We start from the raw sequence: 16,379 nt of genomic DNA on the forward strand, positions 1-16,379 counted from the left end.
GTGTTTCCTGTCCTGTGGTGATGTCACAGGAAGGGGTGGGCGTGTTTCCCGTCCTGTGGTGATGTCACAGGGAGGAGTGGGCGTGTTTCCCATCCTGTGGTGATGTCACAGGAAGGGTAGGTGTGTTTCCCATCCTGTGGTGATGTCACAGGAAGGGTAGGTGTGTTTCCCGTCCTGTGGTGATGTCCCAGGGAGGAGTGGGTGTGTTTCCCATCCTGTGGTGATGTCACAGGAAGGGTAGGTGTGTTTCCCGTCCTGTGGTGATGTCCCAGGGAGGAGTGGGTGTGTTTCCCATCCTGTGGTGATGTCACAGGGAGGAGTGGGCGTGTTTCCCGTCCTGTGGTGATGTCACAGGAAGGGGTGGGCGTGTTTCCCGTCCTGTGGTGATGTCACAGGGAGGAGTGGGCATGTTTCCCATCCTTTGGTGATGTCACAGGGAGGGGCGGGCATGTTTCCTGTCCTGTGGTGTTGTGACAGTTGGAGGGGGCTTGTTTCCCATCCTGTGGTGATGTCACAGGGAGGAGTGGGCGTGTTTCCCGTCCTGTGGTGATGTCACAGGGAGAAGCGGGCATGTTTCCTGTCGGAGTTCATGGCTTTTCCCGGTGAGGCTTCCTGTGTGGACCTCCGGCACCAGCTGTAGGCTGGAATTTGTGTCAGAGCAGGTGGCTGCTCACCGGGAGACTGCTGTCTTGACTGTCTCTCTAACCTGTGTGGTTCATGGCCCCAAAGCTACCAGAACGACACCATTTCCTCTGAGCCCAGAGGTCCTCACTGGGGCCCATGTGGTCTCCAGAGGCCTCCGGATGTGGGCTGCAGCTGTGCCTCAAGCTCCTCGTGGTGTCTGCTTCCATCTGGAACTCCAGCAGCAGAGACTCTGCCCCCCCCCCATACCTGCCATCGACACGCAGCCCTGTGCCACACCCAGAAAGACAGAGCCCGATGCCTTCCTGACTGCAGGAGAAGAAGGCAGACAGGAAGCCGGCAGGTGCTGCCCTTCCACCACAGCCGAGAACTGCCCGCGCCTCCTTCTCCTGAGCACAATGGCCCGAGTGCCAGACTTGGGGTACTGTTGATGGAAGGCTGGACCCAGCTGAGTGACTGCAGACAAATCAGTGGATGTCTCTGGGCCTCTGCTGCTGTGCCGTGAAGTGGGAGAGCAGGTGTCACGGGTCTTGGATTTGATCCCCAGGTGCAGCACGCTGGCCTCTGGGAGGCACTCGGCAGTGCTGTGAGCTCCATTTAGCTGAATCCACTCCCAGGAATCCCTGAGCCACATGACCTGATGAGATCAGCTGCTCATGTGGCTCTGGCCACATGGGGAAGAGAACGTGACAAAGCTAATGAGGGTCCTTGGGAAAGACGGCCCTGCCAGCTGCCCGTTTGAGCTTGTATGGACAAGGGGCCCCATGGGCATGGCAGATCCCCAGGGCAGCAGAGGCCCTGGAAACCCCGCCTCCTGGGAGCAGCCACTCTGCTTCCAACACTGCTTGGCCCCAAGGTCCACAGCCTCCCCCACTCTGGGCAGATTTTGGAGAGTGATGACATCACCCAGTGCAGGGACAGCTCTGTGAGCAGCTGCCTGTGCTATGGGCGCACGCTCTGGGTGGACACTTCCATCTGACTTCCAGGCCAGAGCCTTCGCTGTGGCTGACCCAGCATGCCGTGTGTTCCCAGAGGTCCCGGCGGGAGAGGTGCACAGGAACAGCAGCCTCAGCCTCGCCGAGCAGACCTACCCTGGGCTGCCTGTCCACCCCTCTTTCCTGCTCCCACCCCTCTTCCCCCAAGCCTGGGCTTGGCCCTGATCTGGCACCCTGGGTGGGAATCCTGCCAATAATCCTGTCCTCCTCCCTGCCCCCTCCTCCCATGATGCCACTTGGAGTCTGACCAGGAACTCTGAGCTGCCTTGCAGGGAAGCCCTGGGCATCTGCTGTGAGCCACGAGCGTAGCAGGTCCTCTTGGAGCTGCCACTCAGGGCGAACAAAGTATGGCTGGGCAGACTCCAAGCTCACCATGGACTTTGGTCAGACGGCTGAGCTGTGTCCAGGGCACAGGGTACACCCTGGGGTACCCCACAGAGGCCCCGGCCCAGCCTGTGCTGGTCGGCACCTTTCAGTGCAGATGTCTCTGCCCTCCAGGTGGGGTGGGGATGGGAAGGATGCCTGGGGCAGTAGTGGGGGATGGTAAGGATGCCTTCGGCAGTAGGAAGATTTTGTTCTTCGTTGAGTGTTGGTTCCCAGTGTGATCAGAAGACCAGAAGCTCATTTACCTGTACACTGAGGGCATTTCTTGATCTGTAGACTGTACTTCAATAGAATGTTAAAGACAAACACACTTGGGACACAGCTGCCCCTTCCTGGGCGGTGGGGCCTGCTGCAGGATTAGGAAAGAGGCCATGGTTAGGGTCAGTCATGGCTGCAGCGTCAGGTAAGAGGCCGGAGGCAGACCCTGGGACCCTTCACACAGCTCCTCCTGCAACCCTCCTTGTCCTGCTGTCCCCTGCCCTAGGTTCTGCCAGGCTCCCACAGCCCAGAGTTGTCTTCTCTGCCTCACCTCCCTCCCCAGGCCTGGTGTCACAAACCCACCTTCCCCTCAGCCCTTTCCAGTAGCCCCCTTGGCCTGGGCCCGTCTGTACCCTCTCTCAGGATTGGCTGTCAGTCATGTTGGGGCAGACGTACTCCCAGCTGACAGTGCACCTGTTGCACTGGGCTGCATCCCCAGGCCTGAAGCTCCTACATGGCAAGATGTGGCCTGTGGAGTTCCCTGCCACAGGACCCAGCAGATGCCAGTGGAAAGTGGCCAATGCAACAGGAGGAGACATGTCCCATAGGGCAGGGGTGGCTGGGTTTTGCAGGATGACATGAAAGAGTGAGCCTGTGTGGAGTATCAGGGAAAGCACAGGCGGTTCCCATTTTTGGAGTAGCTGGCATGGTGGGCTCCGGAGCCGAGCAGCAGCAGTGGCCTCAACATTGTAGGCTTTGGGGTGGAAGGCAGCAGCCAGAGCCAGTGATGTGTGCCTCAGTCAGGCCTCTGGCCTCTCCGAGGTGGTCTTTGCACAGGGCTGGTTCCACCACAGTCTCCCCAGATGTCAGGGGAGATCCCAGGAGGCCTGGCCCTGCTCTTGCAGGACCTGGGTGGGAGGGCGAGGTGTCTCTGTCAGCCTCGGAACCTCATGTTTCCACCTCGCCTCAGGCTCCTCAAAGGGAATGGGAGTTGAGTCCAGCAGCAAAAGCACATTTTGTCCACTTGGAGAAAGTGGGCCCTGTCGGCCCCAGGGAGCCCTTGGCATCAGCTCCGCCCCACTCATCGGGGACCCTGGTTGGGCTCATGGCCAAGTCAGTATGAGCAGGTGATGGGGCCATGGCTTCTGGACCTGTCAGTTTTGACACCTGTGTGCTCCCCATGAAACACGTAGACCCCTGGTCAGTCTACATTTCAGTCCTGGGCCTGTTGCCAGGGTGGAAAGCACCATGTAGGATCTTTACCCTGGGTCTCCCAGGGCACATCTGGAGGGACCCCGCGGAGGTCCCAGGTGCTGTTCCTCGCCTGGTCCATCCACTAAGCACAGCTTCCCTCTGTGCACAGCTAGCTGGCTCCCCCAGCCCCTCCTCTGGGAAGGTTCACAGACTGTCCCAGGACCACATCCACTATGAATGGTCACGTCCACGTGGCCCCTCCACTCAGCTTACTGGAAGGCAAGGGTTTTATTTCATTCTAACTTCCCTGTCGTACCCACCATGGGTTCTGGCTTGAAGAAGCAATCACAGTGGGGAGGGAGGAGAAGGGGAGGGGACAGGGAGGGGGCCTTGGGTGCATTCCAAGAGGAGGGGCTGCTGCAGCACTGAGTTCTCACCCATCTCGGTGGGTCCTTCCATGGGGACACACCCAGCAGGCACCTGGATCCTGCCCCTACCCCTGGTGCTGGGCTCCAGAGAAGGGGGTGGTCCCACCGTCAGACCTGGTGTCCTTCCCATGCACAGAGCGCTCCATGGCACCTGCCAGGAGAGGGGACTTGACTGTGCTCGAGCCTCACCCTTGGGTGCTGTTCCAACAACTGTCACTCATAGCACATGGGAACCCAGATGTCTCTGGGCAGCTAGACTTGGCCACACCCTGGCGCAGCCGGAGGCACAGTCTGGTGCCTTGGGTGCTGGCCATCTCCTTCCCTGCCTCTCTTCACAATAGAGTAGACACCAGGTCCCGCCAACCTCGCTCATCTCCCTCATTGCTGCTGCTGCCCCATGCTGCCTGCCATCCCTCCCTGCTAAGAAACATCAAACTGTGGGATGCGGGCACCGTGCACTTCCTGCCTCACCCATGGGTCCAAGAGCAGAGGAGCGAGCCTCTGACCCGGGAGCACGGGGGAGGCAGCCCTGTTGCGCACTGGGTTTGCTGCTGGTCTCAGTCCCTTTCCTTCCTGTTTTGTTTCTGTGATGGATTTCATAGTCGCACACCATTTTCATCTTCCTTAACTTTCAACGCACATCCCTGTGGCCTCCCCACAGAGCAGGCAGGGTTGCCCTCCCTGTTATCAGCCACCTCTGGGACCAGCATCGGGGGTGTCACAAAGTGAGAGCTAAATGTTGGGGAAGCCGGTGGTCACAACTCCAGCGCCTGAAAGCCACAGCAGGCGAAAAGACGACTTGGAGCTGTTTGATAGTCTCCAGGAAGGAAGCACTAAGCAGGTGGGCTGCCCAGCACGTGTGCCCAGCAGGTCCGGGGAGCAGGGAGGGGGCAGGCAGCGGCCGCTGGGCCAGGGTCACACAGGAACACAGGGAGAGGCTCTGTAAGACACTCAAATCTCAGGTCAGGAGCAGCGGTGAGAGGCCACCGGGGGCCCAGTTGGGAATTTCAAAAAGGTTCATGGAAAAACAGAATTGAAAGGTGAAAGTTCACTGTGGTGTGAAAACTTTGCAGTCCACACAGAGGTTTCTGGTAACACACATTTTCCGTGAAACTTTTTGAAGACCTTGTGCATGCACAGATTTCATATTTTTTGCACCCAAGTAAAGGCAGTTCCACCATCAGTGAGCTTTTTGCAGTGCAGTGGAATCTGGGGCCACCAGCACCCAGGAGGCAACAGATGGCATCAGGCAGGTGGCCGCGGCCCCCACTCCCCAGGCCAAGGCATGAGCTGAGAACCAGCTCCTGTTTCCTGGCCATTGGCGGGTCCACAAGCTGCATTTACCTGGAAACAGCCCCCGCCCCCCCCCCCCCCCCCGGGGCTATGCTCCAAACCCCACCTTTCTTCCTGCATCACAAAGGGGACCCGGTTCCTGCACAGGGAGCCTTGGGGACTGAACCACATCCAAACTGCTGCAGGCAAGGGCTGTTTTGTCCGTGGGATGCCAGAGACCCAGGGAGCGGGCAGCCACACATGCTTGTTGATCCAATAAGTGAACTCCTCCTCCCCATGCTGGAGGTGGGGCACCCAAGCAGACTGAGGCAGGAGAATCACACACAGCTCTGATTTGATTTCATTTATTTGTGGCACTAAAGGCAAACCCTAGACAGCTGTGACTTGGAGCAACTGGATGGCAGCTCTTGGCTCACAGAGAAAGTCCAGCCACGATGTAAAGCTCCCAGGCCCCGATGCCTGCATCCCAGTGGCAAGACCACCGCTTCACCCGTGCTTTCCTGTTAATGGTGAGCTCTTCTATTTCATGAACGCCCCACGATCTCTACGACTCTCCCAAAGAGATTTTTTCCAATATAATAAAACACTTGAGAGAGATGGATGAGAACTGGCAGGAGTGAAACGTTCCCGTAAACACCGGTGGCATTAGCACCGTGCGCCATGACAAGATCACCAGGGAGCACCAGGGAGCCACCCAGCCGTGGGAAAGGTGCCCAGACAGGCACGGGTTTTGCTGCATTCCTTGCGACCCTCAGCACCCAGCGCCCTGCTCCTTGGCAGGGTTTCCGAGGCTCCGTGCACAGCCCCCGCCCTGGGGGAGGCCTCTGCACCTCACAGCCTGCCGGGCAAGAGCTGGGGGCTCAGGAATGCCCTGTGCACACGATCGTGTGTGACTGTGGCTCTGGGCACTGACAGTCGATTTTCAGCTTTGTTGGCCAAATCACGACCCCCCGTGAGGCGTGTTACCCTGATGTTGGAGGAAAAGAACCCAACAGCTCTGCCACCCAGTGCAGTCACCTTGGAAAAAGCCTCACAGCTCCCTGACACGTGGGCAGACCACCCAGAGAGAAAGATTATTCAGCAGAGGCTGAATAACCGGGCTGCCCTTGTGTCTTACCCGCAGGTGCCCTTGCGGTGGTGGACGGTGGTGAAGCTTCGACGGCCCCAGTCGGCATCTCACCACCGCCACTGTAGCCAAGTGCAAGGGCTGGGCTGGCGGCTACATCCCCTGCAGCCTGCCAACAAGGATCGTTGTTGGCAACTGTAAATATTCAGAGGCAAAACACATTTCCTTGGCACACAGCTGCAGTGCGAGGCAGCCTTTCCCCTCCCTTGGAATCTATGCAAGAATAGACTGAGAATCAACTGCCCGCGTTTGGCCTGAGGACAAGGAAGCAGTGCCAGGTCTGGATGCTCCTGCCACGAGGAATCCTCTGGTGATGACGGGGGTGTCTGGCGGGCGGGTTCTGCGGTGTCCTGACCTCCAGCAGTGACTCACACAAGCAAGGGCACCTGCGGGTAAGACACAAGGGCAGCCTGGTTATTCAGCCTCTGCTGAGGCAGAGCCGGCCTCAAGGGTGGGGATTCCTGACACCGGTGTCTGTCCTCCTCACAGCCACGAGAAAGTCGCACTGACATACGATGGCCTTCTGAGCTTCCGTGGCTCGCTCCATTCAGGAGAAAAGCACGTGCCCACTCGAGAGTGGACGGACAGGGCGGCAGGTCCCGTCGCTGCCCTGCTGCCCCTGCCTGCCACGGTGTACCATGCTTGGCTCTCACTGCCGCAAGGGACTCTGGGGGTGGCAATTGTGACTCCCCACCGCACCCCAGCACACAGAACTTCCTGTGTGCCAAGCAAGCATGTGGGGTGCAAATGAAAGAAGTGACATCTGTGCCCAGAGGGAACTCACAAAGTTCATGGGAACTGTGAACCATGACACAGCCAGGTGCCGACTTCAAACAGTGGTCTGCACTAAGATAAACTGAGGTGTTCACTCCATTTTCCACGGACTCTTTGGAGAATTCTCATATATACCTGTGTGTGTGCAGGCATACAGACACATCTATCCTGATAGCCGGACATTCCACATAACTCTTTGTTGTTTGTTCCATTCTTCCCCTAATAAAATCCAAAACAAAGCTCAAGCCACCAGGGTGAGGACAGGGAATGCGGGTCCTCAGGACAACTGTGTTTTGTTGCATGCCCGTTTTATATCAGGAACAGCCATAAAAATCCTGAGCTCCAACAGCGTGTCCTAAATGACTAAGGAGTTAGATGTTCTGATGTTTGCAGGGTGCCTGCCTCACTTGCTTCTAGAGTAAAACTCCACGTGGTGGGTGGACCTGAGTGCAAACACATGCAGCCGCTGCACAACTCTTCCAACTTCTCAATGCCTGACAGTTGTCACGGCAAAACCGTGGGGAAAAACCCATTATAAAGTCATCACAGACAACTGGATGCATGGCTGAAGCGGAGACATCAAAAGTCAGGAAGAGGTCGCTGTGAGGCCCAGGTGGGCTTCACAGCAAACCCTTTTACAAAAGAGAAACAAACCACATCCGGATGTAAAGCAGGTACACACGTGTGCGAAAAAGTCAGGAGCACAGTCTACATGCTGCTGTGTGCACACCGGGAACTGGCGCTCCCTTCCTCACGACCTCCTTGGGTAAATCCGAAGGTTGCTGCCCACAGCAGGGTGCCCAGGGGGCTCAGCACATCACTCAGTGAGCCTGGCCTGCACCAGGGCTGAGGGTGGGGGCAGCGTTCTAAGGTGCAAGGGCATCACCGGCACCCCTAAAACCCAGCCTCTCTCAGGGAGGCCGTGCACCCTGCCAAGGCAAATCTCTTGGCATCCACGGAGAAGTGGGCACAAGAGCCAGCGAACGAAGCTACAGAGAAAACCTGGGGGGGAGGAGGGGCCGTAGCTCTGCTCTCTCAGGGAGGGCCTGGCACAGATCTGGAGGCTGGCTGCCCACCGGCAGCAGCCAGACGAGAGCTCGAGAGATCCAAGAACCCTCCGCAAGTTAAGAACTTGGTTAGGAGGGGAGAAAACACCCTGGGCATGAAGACAAAAAGTACAGGTGGGCAGCCGTGAAGAGACCTGTGTTGGCACAGTGAGCTGACCACGGGGCAGCAACCTACACCTTCACCCTGGCTTAGCCCGTGCCAGGAACCGCTCTGCCGTCTGGCCCTCAGCCACCAGGGGACCAGCACTGGGGCTGTGTCACCAGTGAGCGCCTGTGAGGACAGCAGCAGGTGCTGCTGGTGGGTGGGAGGCACAGCCTGGCAGCGCCCATCGGGGGGTCTAGGATCTTCCTCCACAATTCTCTTTATCTTGATCGGACCAGAAGGAAATCACTGATGGGACAAGGCTGGCAGAAAGCTACAGAACAATCCCAACCTCACACGCTTTGCTGCCTGGCAGGGGGAATGGCCTTCACGTGATGACAGGGAGCGAGGGGACCAGAGGGCAGCCTCAGGCTCCTGTCTCCAGTCAGACGGGCTCCCTGCAGCCAGCGACACAGCTGCTGCCCAGCACCGGGGGTGGGGAACAGGCCTGGGGTGAGAGCCTGGGGCTCACAAAGCCCCAGGGAAGGAGAAGGTGGGTGCCTCTGGCATGACGTGGGTTCCGGGCAGATTCTGTGATGACCGTGAAACACAGCGGGACGAGCACATAGACCCACCGCTGCACTCAGAGGGCAGGAAGTGGTGCGCACGGAGTGGGCTCCCTCACTCCCCCCAGGCTGGGCACTGCTCGACCCCACACTGCGCCGGGACCCAGGCCAGATGCCGGCTGTCGAAGGCAGGACTGGCAGAGGGCTCCTGTGTGGAAGCGATTTGTAAACGAAGGCAGCAGGTTACAGAGGGGGGCCTTGAGGACTGCGATGGAGACGTGGAGCTCAGGGGAAAGAACTGGGAGTGCAGGGAACAGCTTCGAGGGTGGAACAGTGGCTGTGCAGGCCCTGAGGCTGGACACTGCTTTGGCTGCCTCATGACGACGCCCACACAGTGCCTGCAGAGTGGACAGGACTCAGTGCAGCCAAGAATGACCACCAGCAGCAAACACAGGACAGGCCCTGCTCCTCGGAGCTCTCCCCAGCTAACTGACATGCAGGGCTTACAGCAAGAGCCAGCAGAACCCTTGCCAGCCTCCCGGGTCTGCCGTAAGCTGGGAGCATGGAGCACAGGGGAATAGCTGGGGGCGGGGGGGTGGGGGGAGCGCGGTCGCTGACTTCCGACTCCGGGGCCAAGACCTCCCAAAGTGCCACGTGTTCAGTCGTTTCCCACAGGGTCCACAGTCAAGGCCGCTGGCCACGACTCCCATGCACCTGCAGCAGAAAAGCGGGCACCCGAGGGCCTGGCCACGAGGCCACGGCGCTGTGCGGCTCAGCAGGCGGCAGCTGACAAGGCACCCGGGCTGACAGCAGTGCTGGCCCAGGGAGGGCCAGGGCCAACCACCACTGGCTTCTGTGTGGCACCTGCCCATCGGCAAGCAGCAGCCGCGGCCTGAGTGCCAGGCAGGCTCTGAGTCGGCGCTGGCCCTGCTGCTCTCCCGAGGCAGGCGGGGCACCGAGGGAAGCTGTGTGAGCAGCGACACGTCCCTGACAAACACCACCCCCTCCCACACGGCCTCCGTGAGGGCTCTGGGGAGACAGACGGTGCCTCGTGCCAGCCCTGCCTGCCGGCTCCTCCAGCTGTGCTTGCAGAGTGAAGACCTGGGCACCGGAGCCCCCATGAGCATTTTGGGCCCTCTGAAAGCAGGCGCCGAAGCGAGGCTGACAAGGCAGCCGGGGGCCCGCAGCTCACCCGCAACAAGGATGCAGGGCTGGGCGGTTGTGGGCGCAGAGCCTTGCCTTCAGGGAGGACAGCGCCCCCTGCAGGAGCGGCAGGGGAGCAGCAAGGATGCCAGGGCTCCTGCATGGAGCCCAGTGAAAACCACAGAGAACCGGAAACTCCTCTGACAGCTGCACACACAGTGGCAGAGGCACAGCCTGGTGCCGACCGTGGAAGGGAATGTGGCCGAGTCGCTGTCCAGGTGACAATGCCTCTCCCTCCCACCTGCCCTCTGTTGGTCCTCACAGCCCGCACGGCTGCCTGCCTCACCTGGGCCCCGCCCACCATTTGGCTGTGAGGTACCTGCAGGCTTTGGGTCTGGCTCAAGCGTCCCCACCAGGGCCACGTGCTGCAGGCTGTCCCCACGGTGGGGCCTGGCGACTGCTCCCTGAGGGCGTGAGTGGCATGCAGGGCCGGCTCCTGTTACACAGCCTGAGCTCTTCTGCCTCCCAGCAGGCTGTGGATTCCGAGCCTCCAAATCTTTCCTTCATCAGGGAGCTTCTCTACAGCCTGAACACTGACCAACACGGGCGCCCTGGGGACAGAGGGGAAGGCCGTGCTGCTCCGGGCACGGTCCCACCACACACTGCAGCCACCGGCCCCAGGAGACCTGGCCATCCTGCAGCCCCCACAGCACGGCCCAGAGAGGACAAGGTCCCCGTCTGAGCACAGCCCAGGCCATACTGGTCCCCGAGCTCCGGGAGTTACTGCACCACCTAGAGATGAGCACAGAGCGGAAAGGAGCTAAACACATGAGGCCAAGTCCAAACATAGGGGACAACACACAGGGGTATACACACATAGGGGTATAACACACACCAGGTATAGTACAGGCCAGGTATAGCACACACCAGGTATAGTACAGGCCAGGGTATAACACACGCCAGGTACAGTACACGCTGGGTATAGTACACACCAGGGTATAACACACACCAGGTATAGCACACACTGGGGTATAACACACGCCAGGTATAGCACATGCCAGGTATAGTACATGCCGGGTATAGCACACGCTAGGTATAGTACACACCAGGTATAGCACACACTGGGGTATAACACACGCCAGGTATAGCACACACTGGGGTATAACACATGCCAGGTATAACACACGCCGGGTATAGTACATGCCAGGTATAGTACACACCAGGTATAGCACACACTGGGGTATAACACATGCCAGGTATAACACACGCCGGGTATAGTACATGCCAGGTATAGTACACGCCGGGGTACAGTACACACCAGGTATAGTACACGCCGGGGTACAGTACACACCAGGTATAGCACACACTGGGGTATAACACACACCAGGTATAGCACATGCCAGGTATAGTACATGCCGGGTATAGCACACGCTAGGTATAGTACACACCAGGTATAGTACACTCTGGGTATAGTACACGCTGGGGTATAACACACACCAGGTATAGTACATGCCGGGTATAGCACACGCTAGGTATAGTACACACCAGGTATAGTACACGCTGGGTATAGCACACACCGGGGTATAACACATGCCAGGTATAGTACACGCCAGGGTATAACACATGCCAGGTATAGTACACGCCGGGGTACAGTACACACCAGGTATAGTACACGCCGGGGTACAGTACACACCAGGTATAGCACACACTGGGGTATAACACACACCAGGTATAGCACACACTGGGGTATAACACACGCCAGGTATAGCACACACCGGGGTATAACACATGCCAGGTATAGTACATGCCAGGTATAGTACACACCAGGTATAGTACACGCCGGGGTATAACACACCCCAGGGTATAGCACACAGCAGGGTATAGCACACAGCAGGGTATAGCACACACCAGGGTACAGCACACCCAAGGGTACATCACGCCCCATGGTATAGCACATGCCAGGGTACAGCACACAGCAGGGTACAGCACACAGCAGGGTATAGCACATGCCAGGGTGACCTGCCACACACAAACCTCTGGGTGCGTGCCAGGCAGACAGCTGCCCTTGTCTGGAGAGTTAGGGTTCACGGCCAGGAATGCAGACATGCCTGGGGACCCTGCTGCACCTGAGTGGCAGGGAAGCTGCCAGAGATGGAGGCAGGGGACCCCCGCCCAGCGAATCCACCACGGGTTCCTGGAGAGGTCGGTTCAGTCCTGACAGCAGTGGTGGCCAGTGGCCCACCTGCCTCTGACCCGTGAGCCACATCTTCAGCAGGAGTAGGTTCCCTCACTGGGGTGACAGAGAGACTGACAGCCTGATTTCCAGGGCAGACTCCTCACCACCCAGAGACCCAGCTTCAGCCGAGTGTCATGTCACCTCCTTGGGGCACTGCACACTCCCTGTCACCTGCTCAGGGCACCCTGGTCTCTGAAGTGCCTTGTCAGTATTTATGGTCTGGAACTCTGGGGTGGACAGAGCAAGTCACAGTACTGAGATAAATCAAAGAGAAACCAAACTTGGGCTTGTGGGTGTAGCAGGCAAAAAGCACCCAGGGCTTCTGGGGTCAGCGAGCTCTAAGCTGAGCAGGCACAGGGCCTGGACCACCAGCCTCATCCTCATCCCAAAAGTCCACTTGGCTGGTCTGGCCCTTCCACCCATGTCCGTCCAACCCTCTCATGTTCCTGTCACAGCAGAACTTCCCCAGCTTTGAGATCACTGCTAAACATACTTGCTGACTTTTCTGAAAGACAGAGGAAGTGATTCTCAGAGAGAAAGAGCCCCGAGGCGGAAGCTGGTGGCCCTGCCCTTTCCCACTGCTTGACCTGAGGCTTCAGCCTACGCCGGCCTCAGCTGCTCGTGACACCTGCAAGGTGGACACAGCAGTGCCTGTTCTGAGAAGACCCCCAGATCAGCCAATGAGACGAGAAGTCCCCTCAGTGCTGGCCTGATCCTGGCCACACACAGCACAGCACCGTGACAGCGCAGGAGGTGCTGGGCACACAGTGCGGCCTGTGGTGGTGGCACAGTGATGAGCCTGCCCAAAGCACATCTCAGAGAACGAGTTTCCACTGTCACGCACGACAGGACTGCATGTCAAGGGTCAAATGAGACAAGGATGGCAGCCATTAATGCAGTTACAAGGTGAACATTCAACTGCACAGCACACGGCCGAGTCCGCCTCAGAGGGAGCTGTCCCCACTGCCCAGTGCTGAACCCCTCTTCCCCGTGGTGATTGGCCTGGACTTTGGCCCCTTCTCTGCTGCACCTGCAGAGCTAGCGTCACCCGACTTTGGTGTCTGGTTCTGTGATGCTTACTTAGCTGTGTACTCCTGATTCTTCACTTCCTCTCACTTGGAAGTATATATTTGTCACTAAGTAAATGCCACAGAAACAGAATGAAGGCCACCAAGAGGCCACGGAGAATTCTCAACGTCCTCTCCTGGAGAGGTGGTGCTGCGTTCACACATGTTCTCCCCAGGTGTGGTGGTGGTGCTGCCATCCTTACTTGGTCCCTTCTGGGACCTACATGCACCGGCTGCCTGGCTGGCCGTGCCAGAGGGGCTGACCCCAGAGCAGGGAGAAATGGTCTCTGGGCTCCAAAAAAGTCAGAGTCGGTGTGTTCTGGTGGCTCTTATGGGCAACCGAGCCGAGGATGTCTGGGGCCCACAGCCTGGGAAATTCCCTCCATTCCCCACAACACCACCAGGCTCCCTCGGGGGCAGCAGGGGAAGCTGCCTGCCTTTTCCATAGTGCCAGCATCTTCACCCGAGAGCAGCCAGCCACCACTTCATGAGGCACCTGCTCTCCACAGAGCACACAGCTTGTTAATGTGAGAGGGCTTTCTGGACCCAGACTGATCCCTGTAGGAATCCAGTCCCCGTGGGACCAAGGCCAAGTGACCCAACTTCTTTGAGCCTCATTCACTTTACACACAACCTGAGAATAACCTTTAGTACTGACTCCTCAGGTGCACGTGAAAACACAGCCTCAGATTTCAGAAAAGAAAACTTCCCCCAATTCTCTACTACCAGGTAATTTCAAAAACCCACCAGGGACAGGGTTACTCCATGCCCAGGGTCCCTGTGGACGTGAAACAAATCTCAGGAGCCACTGGGCCCAAGTGTTCCTGTGACTTGGAAATCCTGTTGCACAGTCACTATTTCCACGGTCTTTACAGAACAGGTGGTGACAGATATGCGGGCTAGCATCAGACCTTACGGAAAGAGAAACTGGGAGAACAGCAGAGTGCATGCTCCACCAAGGGACTTCAACTCCAGGAACAGTAAAATAATGCTGGCAAATAGAGTGGGTGGATGGGTGGATAGACAGATGGACTGAGGGATGGGTGGGCGGATGGATGGAAGGATGGATACACATGAACTGGATGTATAGATGGATGGGTGGATAGACAGATGGACTGAGGGATGGGTGGGCGGATGGATGGAAGGATGGATACACATGAACTGGATGTATAGATGGATGGGTGGATAGACAGATGGACTGAGGGATGGGTGGGCGGATGGATGGAAGGATGGATACACATGAACTGGATGTATAGATGGATGGGTGGATAGACAGATGGACTGAGGGATGGGTGGGCGGATGGATGGAAGGATGGATACACATGAACTGGATGTGTAGATGGATGGGTGGATGGATGGATACATGCATGAACTGGATGTATAAATGGATGTACAGATGGATAGATGGATAGAACGATGGATACACACACGAACTGGATGTATTGATGGGTGGATGGATGGGTGGATAGATGGATGGAAGGATGGATACACATGAACTGGATGTATAGATGGATGGGTGGATGGATGGGTGGATAGACAGATGGGCTGAGGGATGGACAGACAGATGGGTGGATGGGTGGATGGATGGAAGGATGGATACACACACGAACTGGATGTGTAGATGGATGGGTGGATGGATGGATACATGCATGAACTGGATGTATAAATGGGTGCACAGATGGATAGATGGATAGAAGGATGGATACACACACGAACTGGATGTATTGATGGGTGGATGGATGGGTGGATGGATGGATACATGCATGAACTGGATGTATGGATGGGTGGATGGATGGATGGATGGGTGGAAGGATGGATACACACACGAACTGGATGTGTAGATGGATGTACAGATGGATAGATGGATAGAACGATGGATACACACACGAACTGGATGTATTGATGGGTGGATGGATGGGTGGATAGATGGATGGAAGGATGGATACACATGAACTGGATGTATAGATGGATGGGTGGATAGACAGATGGGCTGAGGGATGGACAGACGGATGGGTGGATGGGTGGATGGATGGAAGGATGGATACACACACGAACTGGATGTGTAGATGGATGGGTGGATGGATGGATACATGCATGAACTGGATGTATAAATGGGTGCACAGATGGATAGATGGATAGAAGGATGGATACACACACGAACTGGATGTATTGATGGGTGGATGGATGGGTGGATGGATGGATACATGCATGAACTGGATGTATGGATGGGTGGATGGGTGGATGGATGAGTGGAAGGATGGATACACACACGAACTGGATGTGTAGATGGATGTACAGATGGATAGATGGATAGAACGATGGATACACACACGAACTGGATGTATTGATGGGTGGATGGATGGGTGGATAGATGGATGGAAGGATGGATACACATGAACTGGATGTATAGATGGATGGGTGGATGGATGGGTGGATAGACAGATGGGCTGAGGGATGGACAGACGGATGGGTGGATGGGTGGATGGATGGAAGGATGGATACACACACGAACTGGATGTGTAGATGGATGGGTGGATGGATGGATACATGCATGAACTGGATGTATAAATGGGTGCACAGATGGATAGATGGATAGAAGGATGGATACACACACGAACTGGATGTATTGATGGGTGGATGGATGGGTGGATGGATGGATACATGCATGAACTGGATGTATGGATGGGTGGATGGGTGGATGGATGAGTGGAAGGATGGATACACATGAACTGGATGTATAGATGGATGGGTGGATGGATGGGTGGATAGACAGATGGGCTGAGGGATGGACAGACGGATGGGTGGATGGGTGGATGGATGGAAGGATGGATACACACACGAACTGGATGTGTAGATGGATGTACAGATGGATAGATGGATAGAAGGATGGATACATGCATGAACTGGATGTATGGATGGGTGGATGGATGGGTGGAAGGATAGATACACATGAACTGGATGTATAGCTGGATGGATGGGTGGATACGTGGATGGCTGGAAAGATGGCTGGCTGGCTGGATAGATGAGTCGATGATGGATGGATAGACAGAGGGACAGATGGGTGGCTGGATAGAGGGATACATGGATGAATGGATGGTGAATGGATGGGTGAAAGGAAAAGCTAGAGTAGATGGAACCACACACAGACAAATGAACAGGCAGGTAACAGGTGGAAGGAAGGGAG

At 56.9% G+C, this 16,379-nt stretch overlaps 1 protein-coding gene across 1 annotated transcript in view; it reads right to left on the reverse strand.

Moving 5' to 3' along the window:
* Window positions 1–5,473: 5,473 nt before the first annotated feature.
* Window positions 5,474–16,379, reverse strand: part of COBL (cordon-bleu WH2 repeat protein) — a 203,270-nt gene continuing 192,364 nt past the window's right edge. Inside the window, exon 15 of the mRNA XM_062178958.1 lies at window positions 5,474–6,646. Coding sequence (XP_062034942.1) covers window positions 6,629–6,646 — 18 coding nt within the window. The 3' untranslated portion in view covers window positions 5,474–6,628. The remainder of the gene's footprint in view (window positions 6,647–16,379) is intronic.

This window comes from Lepus europaeus, chromosome 20, assembly GCF_033115175.1.
Source record: "Lepus europaeus isolate LE1 chromosome 20, mLepTim1.pri, whole genome shotgun sequence".
In the NCBI taxonomy this organism is placed as follows: domain Eukaryota; kingdom Metazoa; phylum Chordata; class Mammalia; order Lagomorpha; family Leporidae; genus Lepus; species Lepus europaeus.